At 46.9% G+C, this 10,222-nt stretch overlaps 1 protein-coding gene across 2 annotated transcripts; it reads right to left on the bottom strand.

Moving 5' to 3' along the window:
- Nucleotides 1–2,758: 2,758 nt before the first annotated feature.
- On the bottom strand, nucleotides 2,759–8,722 carry COPRS (coordinator of PRMT5 and differentiation stimulator). 2 transcript variants are annotated; one of them, XM_087440771.1, is made up of 4 exons: nucleotides 8,564–8,722; nucleotides 6,311–6,377; nucleotides 3,725–3,946; nucleotides 2,759–3,193 (listed from the first exon to the last, which is right to left on the bottom strand). In XM_087440771.1, exons 1-4 carry the CDS (start codon nucleotides 8,660–8,662, stop codon nucleotides 3,024–3,026), a joined length of 558 nt encoding a protein of 185 aa, XP_087296897.1. In that variant the 5' UTR covers nucleotides 8,663–8,722; the 3' UTR covers nucleotides 2,759–3,023. The 2 variants fall into 2 exon arrangements, with proteins under 2 accessions (XP_087296897.1, XP_087296898.1); XM_087440772.1 differs by lacking the exon at nucleotides 8,564–8,722 and adding an exon at nucleotides 8,231–8,308.
- Nucleotides 8,723–10,222: the final 1,500 nt, after the last annotated feature.

Consider the following 10,222-nt stretch of genomic DNA (forward strand, 5'->3'; position numbering starts at 1 on the left):
CAGAGAGAGGCTAAGATCGCTAATTTCCTATATTTGAAAAAGTGTCAGGACCACAGAGCAGACCAAGAGCAAATGGGTAGATTTTAACTCAATACAGGGAAAATTTTCTAACAAATAGCACTAGCTGGCAATAAATGGGCTCCTTCTGAGTAGTGAGTTCCCCGTGACTGGAGGTGGGCAGAGAGGATTCCTGCACATAGCAACTGAGTAACATCCATGTTCTCTCTCTATTCTGAGATTGATACTTCTCAGCTCAGCACTCAGAGATTCGGATATATAGGGGGTTTTTTCTCATTTCGTTGAGTACCTAAAATTACAATTCTTCATTATAGGACGCTGGTTAGAAATCGTGTGATTTCCTTGTGATATTTCCTTTTTATTTAATTATTTTTTAAATAACCATGATTTGTTGTTTATCAAATACTTTGCATTACAAACTCACTTGTCTTGGCATATAGACACTCTAGTTTTTAGAGAGCAAAATTTACCTGGTCATTGATTGAAGCCTTTCAGATTAAAGCACGGTTGCAAAGCTCACTGCTTCTGGACCATTCTCTCTGTTCTATTCCTATACACTGTCTTAAAAAATAAGTTAATAGAAAAGGAATCCTAACTAAATCCGAATCTGATTGAAGACAGAGACTTTTTACAGGTTCTTCAAATACCTCGTTCTTCCTTCACCACCAGCCTGGGATGTTATCAGTCAACCCTAAATACAACTGGGGCAAATACAGCACCATTACTGCAGATCATTGAATTTGTGCCAATATAATTGAACATTTTCACGCTGGGCTCCATGCTGTGAACCACGGATGCTGAGGACTAAGCCATGGTCCTGCCCTCAAAGAGGGAGGCAGACCCATAAAGCAGTGATCGCAGCAGAGTGAGCAGGTGTTGTGATGTTTGTCAGAACAGGGAAGACGAGGTGGGGGGGGGGTAACTCTGTTTTAGAATAACATCGTCTTTATTTTAAATACCTAATTGCAAAATCTATATTAAAATAACAATATAACAGCAAATTGCCTACACCTTCATCATCTAATCAAACTGTTTCCATTTGTCCATCTTAATCCTGATCACTTGCATAGGCAATTTTTTCATATTTGTAATATTATCCGAGTAGTTTTATAGTCTATATTTTCACTTATCACGAGTATTTCTCCATTTCACTACTTTTTCCCCTCACCCCCACCTCACCCCCTTGAGATAACCAATGTTCGCAGCCTGCAGAGTTATCCTTCTACAACTTTCTCTAGGCTTGAATCATCCTATGGGGGCACCAGAACAATATTTAAGTCAGAACAATTGACTACCCCCCCTTCTTGTTCTCCCTACGTACCCAACTTGCAGCCACAAAAGCCATTCTAATGTCTTTGTCTTTAAGAGAATATTGTTTTCTCCGTCCTCGCTCCAGTACATCCTATTTCCCTCCCACTTGCTTTGCTGGAAATAACCAGAGGGAGGAACCCCAAAGAATAACTCCTAAAAAGCAAGGATCCTAGATTTCACTGTTCCACAGATCACAGCAGCAGCAGCCTGTGAGTATTCTTGCTTAGGTACTCATGCACATGTGCTCTCCATACTGTTTGTTCTGCCCTCCCTCCCACGGGTACTGTCCCCACCTCATGACTTGTGCTTTTACTCACAGTTCCAGCTGCCTCCTAACTGCCCCTTACACGTGGCCGACATAACACCACCTTTCCATTCAGCAATTCTGCCATCCTCCTCAAGCCCCCATTTCTTGGCTGTTTCTCAAGTTCACCTCATCACACCAGGCATCCTCATTTTCACACTAGTCTCATCAGCCATGGCACTGGGAGGAGGAAAGAGCAAGCAGTGGGGTGATATGGTCTATGACGGTCCCCTCAGCAAGGACAGTGGAAGGGACATTTTTTCTCCCTAAGACAACGTTGGCCATGAGGCCCCTCAGAGGCAAAGCCACTGCCTTCCCTCATATGGTTCTGTCTTGTTCACACACTTGGTGGGGCCTCTGAAAAAGTTTCAATGGTTAAATGTTCATTTAACTGCTCTGGAGTTGACTCAGATTTCAGATCTGCAACTTTTCCTTGATTCAGCTTCAACAAAGAGGGGAGGAGGTGAGAAGCAATCCCTCAGCCTGACAGAGACAAAGGTGACTTAGTTTGGTGCATCACAGACCCGCCGAGGCATGGCCCCCAGATCCCGCCTCTGGGCTCTCACTCACAAAGGGGCAACCCAGAGAACAGACCTCAGAGTCACGTGTGGGTCTAGGTCCCAGTTCTGCTATTTCCCGGCTGTGTGATCCTGGAAAGGCCAAAACATTTTGAGTCTTATTTTCCTCATCTCTAAAATGAGGTAAACGACAACAACAAAAAGTAGTGACTTCATATAAGTAACTGTAAGGATTAAAACATTAAATGGAAAATAGAGTTTAAAATCCTTTCATGCCATTGGGGGTTATAAAGTTGCTGGTTTAATTAATTTGCCATTTAGTTTTCCAGCCTACAGAAAGTCCTTGTTAACTAAGTAAATGTTCAATTTTCCATCAACAGGAATAGAAATCAGCCACAAAGTCACCAACGTCTTTTGGACTCCAATCCCTGGCCAATAGTGCCAGGTCTATAGAAGCAAAACTAAAAAATCATTTTCTCTCGCAGAGCAGTTTTAAGTCTCCAAGTATCTCAATCCTTAAAATGCAAGTCAGGGGCTTTAAATGAAGGCGTAAGGCTTTGTTTAGAAGTATCTAATTAAAAGGGGAAAAAAAGGAGACAAAAGCATATTGATTTTTTTCTACATTTATTTATAAAGAACACAACTTCTCCTGACACAGACACAAACACTCACACATTCCAAGGAGGAGCTCATTAAAAACAACAACAACAACAGAACTGGGTGACAGTGGGACCTTACTTAACACCAGTCTGCGTGCCCGACTCGGGGATCACTGGGAATGTTTCCTCAGATCCGGCATCTCGCCTCAAAGAAAGCAGACCTCGATCTGGAGGGCCGGCCAGCCACCCACCACCAGGCAAAAGGCTGCATACTCAGTCCTCGGCATCATCAAACTGTCCCGTTTCAAAGACCATCTTGGAATAATGGGGTATCAGAGGAGGCGGATGGTGCCAACTGGGGTCATAGATCATGTCTCCTTGCGCGGCACAGCACACCCAAGGTTTGACCTCTTGAGAAATGCAACCCTGGATGTCGTCGGCATCTGCAGGCAGTTTTAAAAGACAGATTAAAGGAAGGAAAGAAGGGAAGTGAACACGGATAGTCAAAAAATGTCTAGGGGGCAGACACTTATACTTTCTTTGTTTAAAAACACCCATATGTGCACAAGTGGACACACACACATACATAGTCTTCCCTTCCTGAAGAATTGCAAGCATGTTCATTCTAGGGCGACCCATAGTGCTTCTCAGAAAAGAGTTCTTAGCAGTGCAGAGGAAGCAACTAGATAACAGAGCACTTCTGTCTGCAGCTGCTCAATTCACACAAAGATATTTGGAGAGAGTAACACTGTTTCAATGTTAAAACTAACCAATATATTATGGAGTCAAATACAAAATTTGCATTTTTTTTTTCCAATATGAAAGAGAAGCTGTCACAGAAATTTCAGACCCATAACAGACATCAAGCTAAGCTCACGGATGTGGGTTCCTCTTCCAAACTGTCTGCCTTTAGGGGTAATCTGGTAAGAGGGTCTCAGAACCCTGGCCGAGGACCCCAGAAACTCTACACCTACCATATGGATTCCCTTGATCTGCTTTCAATTCCAAGTCCCAGTCCTCATTAAAAAGATCAGCAGCCTGTTCCTTGGCTGGACAGCCAGACATTCCTTCTGACAGCTCCCAGGTATTCAGTTCCCCGTCAGAATCCTCATCATCCACAGCAAAGCCATCCTCTTCAGACTGGGTGCCCTCATCACGGGTAGGACTGTCATTAGGGATACTCTGTGCTCCACTGGCTAAGAAATTGACAAAAGGAAGGTCTTAAAACAACTGGTAAACCAGATAGGACCTACTCGTGGGCTTGGAAAATTCCGGGCAGACTTATTAAGAGGACAGCAGTAAAACAAATGTACAGAATTCTTTAGCCACCTGACCACTCAAAAATAATGTTGTTCTGTTTGCATTTTTAGAAGTAAGGTTGATCATTTCTTTTCAATAAGACATTTTGCCTTAAACAAGGCCATTCATTGCCAGGTCTTGTAATTCACATAGAGCCAGGCACAGTGTGTATTTTCAGGTAGTTTACAAGTCATTGAGGCAAACGGCCTCTGGCAGACGATAAGCTTTCCCAATATGAGCTCGATTTGAATTTTTGCTCTTCTATTCCTCCCTTCACCCTCAAAGAGCATGCAGAGGTGAGGACAAGGGGTAAGAGGAGGAAAGCAGGCACAAGGACAGAACTGGTCTAGTCACAATGGACAGCCACGACACCTCCCGACAACAGGAAGGTACAGTTCCAAAAGATCTCAAAATAATGAAAGAAACTCTGGGGAAGGTTCATGGGCCTCCAAGCATACAGTGCTATGGTGATGCCAGGTCAGAGGTGCGAAGAGAGTCAGCCCAAAACCAGCAATGCTATTAACACTGTAATACTAGTAACAGCTATAAGCAATACAGTAATAATTCAAGGCATGGGTTCCGGAGCTCAACTGCCTGGGTTCAGATCCCAGTTCTGCCAATTACTAATGTGTAACTGAGCTGAAATTTACTCAACCGATTCCTCAATAACTTAAACATAGAATTACCATACAACCTAGCAATTCCTCTCCTAAATGTATACCCAAAAGAATTGAAAACAGGTATTCAAACAACACATTTCAAGAACATTTACAGCAGCACTATTCACAATCACCAAAGGGTGGAAACAGTCCAAATGTCCATCAGCCAATGAATAGGGAAACAAAATGTAGTATATCCATATAATGGAATTTTTGAGCCATAAAAAAAATGAAGTACTGATACATGCTGCATGAACGAACCTTGAAAAAATTATGCCGAGTGAAAGAAGCCAGACATAATAGCCCACATAGTGTATGATTCCATTTGTAAACAACTCGCATTTGCCTGTCCAGAATAGGTAAATCCATAGAGACAGAAAGCAGATTAGTGGTAGCCAGGGGCTCAAAGAAGGGGAACGGGATGTGACTACTTAATGGGTACAGTGTTTCCCTTTGGGGTGATGAAATGTTCTGGAATTAAATAGTCGTGGTGGTTGCACACATTGTGATTGTGCTAAATTGAATTAAAGTGTACACTGAATTGTACACTTTAAAATTCTTAAATGGGGCCAGCCCCGTGGCTTAGCGGTTAAGTGTGCGCGCTCCGCTGCTGGCGGCCCAGGTTCGGATCCCGGGCGTGCGCTGACGCACCGCTTTTCAGGCCATGCTGAGGCTGAGTCCCACATACGGCAACTGGAAGGATGTGCAACTATGACCTACAACTATCTACTGGGGCTTTGGGGGAAATAAATAAATAAATAAATTGTTAAAAAAATAAATAAATAAAATTCTTAAATGGTAAATTTTATGTTGTTTTTATCACAATTTAAAAAAATTTTTTATTCTGTGCCTCAGTTTCCTCATTTGTAAAATGCAGATAGGATTGTTGTGAGTTGGAAAAGAAAAAGAAACACTTAGAATTGTGCCTGGCACACAGTGAGTCCTCAGTAAGTGTTAGTTGCTGTGGCTGTATCTATTTCTGTGCTTGGTGCTTTACCTAGATGAGTACATCCAACAGAACTTTCTGTAGTGATGGGAACGTTCTATAATCTGTGCTGTCCAACAGGGTAGCATTAGCCACGTGTGGCTACTGAGCACTTGAAATGTGGCTAGTGCAACTAAGAAACTGAATGTTCCAATTTAGTTAGTTATAATTAACTTAACTTTAAACAGCACCAGTAGCTAGTGACTGTTACAGTTCTGGATCCTCTCACCTAATCCTCAAAACAACCCTCTGAGGTAAGTATTATCTCCATTTTAAAGATGAAGAAAGAAAGGATAAGTGACTTATCTAAGGTCACAAAACTTGAGCCCAGGACTCTGACCTGGGGCTGAAAGTGAAAACAATTTTGCCTGGCTCCAAAGCTGATACTCTTTCTGTTGTCCTAAGCTGTCTTTCTCAGCAGAAGGGATGGGTTGGGACACAAGTCCAGGACATTCCTTCAGGAAGCTCTAGTAGGGCTTCCAAATGAGGGCACTGTTGAAATACTAGGCAGAAAGGGCAACTCTGCAGCAAAGATGAGAACTGGCTAGAAAGAGAAGGTAAACAAGACAGAGAGGCTGTCCTTCTCGTCGCCTCTTTGGTCTCTGCCGTCTACTTGCCTAGTCGATCCATGGCCTTCTCGGTCTCTCTCTCCTGACTGGAGTGCTCCGCTGGGGCAAAGCCCGCCTGTGGGAAGAAGAAACAATTTCCCAGGACTTGGCTATCTGGGGTATCTCAGCCCCAAATCCACCCTTCCATACTCTCCTTTGTGAGGCTGGGGCTGGGACTGTGCAACCCACATTTCTGCTCTGCCCTGGAGGGAGAAGGGCCTTGCTCCTTCTCATTCTATAAGCATCACCACAGCGACACTTCTTCACCCCTGCCTCTTCACCCCTGGAGGCTGGAGCACCTGCCTACAGCGGCCGCTGAATCGAGTTTACAGTTGCCAACACTTGCAGAACCAGCCTCATCACTGGGCCCTCTCTTCAGAGGTCTGAGTCCCAGGCCCCTGAGACCCCTCCTCCAAGCTCCGAGACTTCAGCACTAGCTAGGGCAGCCCCCGCTCCTTAGAAGTTGGAATTTCAGTTCTGCAAAGGCTCTCCTCTGAGCTTGTAAATTTTAATCATTCCAATCTCATCCCTTTGCTCCCTCAGCCCTAGGGCTGGTAGCTGTTTCCTGCAGTTGCTACCTCCATGTTCGTTTTACCTTTTCAGTTAACTTTTTATCTAGTGAACAGCTCTATCAAATTCTCTGTCTCCTGATTGATACATGGGGGCACAGAGCTGTAGCTCTTCTGCAGTGCTGAAGGGAAACATTCCCCACAACCAACCATATGCTTCTCTGCTCCCATCACTCAACAGTTCCCAAAATCCTATCACCTCCAAGACCTCCTTCTAAAGGGAACGAGAAATGTTCACAGCCTGCATGACAAGAGATGATTTCCATCCCAGCTCTGCCATTCACTCCGAGTGTGACCTCAGACACATCATTTCATCCACCTGCCTGGGTTTCCTTCTCTGGTATTTGAGATGATTGTTCTGAACTTGCAGGGCTTATGATGAAATAATATTTATGAAAACACCTAGCACGTAGCAGAAACGTAACATTTGTTGAAATCCACCTTCTCTGCCCCTACATCTAAACTGCACTTGGCACCTCCCCCAATTAGCTCACGATCTTGTCATCCCCAGCATTAATGAGCCAATTCCACCTCCAGTAATCAGGGACAACCCTCGATGACTACTGCAGGCCAGCTGACGGGACCTCTCATGTGGACCACTGCCATAGCCCCCTAACTGCCTCCCCACTCGCCCATCCTGAGCAGCCTTACTTAGTGTTAATCACTACTCTGCTCAAAAACCTTCAACAGCCCTCCACTGCCAGAGCACAGAATTAGCCATGGCATTCCCATCTCCCTCTCCCCTCACGCCCCATCAACCTGTGGAGCATAGTTCTCTCTCTGGCTCTGCCACCCATGCGCCCAACCATTTGCCCTGCACTTCCTCACCTCTTCCCCTCTCCAGGCACCGCCACCCTCTCCCCTTGGAGAGGAAGCACACACCCTCTCCTGCCATGCCATAGGACAAAATCAGTCTCATCCTATCTGCACTCCAAAGTAATTTTCTTTTAAGTCTACCACTACATTTTTCATATTTTACTCCGGTGAAGTATTCTTTGATGCCTTAACAGCCATTCCATCCCTCCATTGAATTAACAGGCGTGTCTGTCTCGCCAGGCACTATGCTAGGCGCTGGGTTAACAGCACTAAACTGAGGGCTCCTTCCCTCGAGGAGTTCACCATCTAGCAGAGATTATTGACTGTAAACAATGGCAGGTGATGACTGCAATAACGGTCTTTGAAAAACCAGGAGCTGTCTGGCGCGCAAATGAAAACAAGTTTCTGGAAAGCCTGCGTCAAACCAGGCCTTTTGGTTTCAGTAAACAGAAAAGGAGAGGGCGCATGAGACATCATCTGGTGCTCAGGCTGAGCTGAGCATCCCCACCAATGGATACAGGTCCCCTCTCCTCGCCACCCTCACCTGGCCCCTGTCCAGGCCCCCAGCAGCGACCCCCGGCTCTCGGTCATCAGCATCACCTCCCATTTAGCAAGTACGCAGAGGCGCCCCCGGGAGCCGACAGCCTTCCCTCCGTGCCCAGCGCGCCCACCCACGCCCTCGGGTGCCCCGCCCCGCCGCCCAAAGGCCCCTCGGCCCGGCCGTTTCCAGCTCGAGCGCGCGCCCAAACGGCGCTCCACGTTCGCGGGGCGGCCCAAGGCGCTTCCCCGGCTCCGCGACCCCCGCGCGGCCCGGCCCCGCAACTTCCCGCCCCGGGCCGCAGGTGGTGGCCGCGCCCGGCCCCGGCGCGGCGCTCACCCCCAGGTTGGGGGGCGCCTCCTGCGCGCTCGGCAGCGGCGGCCCCCGAGGCGGCTCTGCGGCCCCCAGCGCCTGGGCCCTGGCTGCTCGAGAGTCCATGCCGGGCGGCCCGCGGCTCGGCGCCCTGGACGCTGCTCGGCCACGTGACGCGGCGGCCTGGCTCCCAGCCCGAGGATACGCCGCGGAGGGGCCAATCAGCCGGGGGTGCTCCCGGCCGACGGGGCGGGACGCGGGGGTCACGAGGAGGCAGGGGCGGGGCGAGGCGGGGCGGGGCGCGCCGGGCAGCGAAAGCCCCTCGCCTAGGTCCCGGAATCTGATTTCTGTAGCTCCTGCCGGTGCAGATCCCAGGGCTGGACGACCGACTGGGCTTAGAATGTCAAGTGTTATCCCTGCCCAGCCACCCTGGATACGCCTCAGCTTCAAAACCTCGAATTCCTGTTAGAACAGTCCATTACCGGAGTCTACCTGACAGTGTATAAAGCTCAGCTCTCAAAACTTTTAATGCAGTTGTAGCTCCAACCACATTTCCCTCTCTCACTTCACAGGTTTCTCCAGAACTCAGGCTGGAATTGGACTATAACTCACCCACAAATGGATGAGACAACTCAGCAGCCCAGTGATTCTCCACCTAGAGCTAATGACAGTTCTCTCAATTAATCCATTAGAAACCAGGATAGATGACCAAAGCTAACTCCTGCGATGTGCACACAGGGTACAGGCTGACACTCGGTCACAGTAACCCTAACCATTCTGTGCTGTGCTAGTCTGACCTGGCTCCTGTCTTTCAATGCTCAGAGCCTGGCCCTCTACAACCTGCAATAGCAGCAACAGATAGGCAGGGCCTGAGCTGGGGATAAACCCAACTCGCATGACAGGCTTCACTGCCTTTCTCCACACTGCCTAAACCCTAATAACAAACCTGCTCAGGGTGTGATAATCACCTTACCGTTTAGGTAGCAGAAAGCTGGTAGCTGGGATTCCTTGCTCACCAGGCCACCTTATGACAATCTTTTGGGACATTTAGAGAGACTATTCTTTCATCTCCCTCAAAGAATGTAAGGCATTTGAAAAAATTTACATAACAGTTGACACATCATCTTTCTTTTCTCTATGTAGACTTTCCTACAGGGAAGGGAATGTGACGGATTAACGTGTGCCCTCGTCTGGCGCAGAAGTCAGTTTCCCCAAATCTAACTGGATCTAGGTCAACACTGTCCAGCAGAACCCTCGGCAACGGTACAAATAAAAGTTCTATTATCTGTGCTGTCAGATACAGTAAATGTGCAGCTGCTGAGCACTAGAAATGTGACCAGTGTAAATGAAAAACTGAACTACTTAATTTCAATAAATTTAAATTGCCACACGTAGCTAGAAGCTATCACATCTGACAGTGCAGCTCTGGGTGAACTAGCTAAACGCATCTTCATAACTTGCAATGTTGAGAACCAAATACAGGGTTGTGATGACCCCAGGGTGACCCACCTTCACAGCCTTGCTTTAAGGAGCCAACCATCACCCTCTTTGCTCTCATCTCTTAACACGCAACATGTATCTCTTTCCTAAAATAAAAATGCCATGTAAGGATTTAGAATGTTAAACTTCCCAGGACTTAATGGAGAGAGGCAAGAGGAAATTTTTCTTATTTTAAAACAAATAACG

Source organism: Ceratotherium simum, chromosome 16 (assembly GCF_057802395.1).
Source record: "Ceratotherium simum simum isolate JZ-2026a chromosome 16, ASM5780239v1, whole genome shotgun sequence".
NCBI classification, from domain to species: domain Eukaryota; kingdom Metazoa; phylum Chordata; class Mammalia; order Perissodactyla; family Rhinocerotidae; genus Ceratotherium; species Ceratotherium simum.

Coding starts and splice junctions, on each gene's coding strand:
- COPRS (XM_087440771.1), bottom strand. CDS start 8,662: ATGGACTCTCGAGCAGCCAGGGCCCAGGCGCTGGGGGCCGCAGAGCCG. Junction 3,947..6,310: donor GAAGGCCATGGATCGACTAG/GCAAGTAGACGG, acceptor TCAATTTCTTAG/CCAGTGGAGCACAGAGTATC. Junction 3,194..3,724: donor AGATCAAGGGAATCCATATG/GTAGGTGTAGAG, acceptor AACTGCCTGCAG/ATGCCGACGACATCCAGGGT.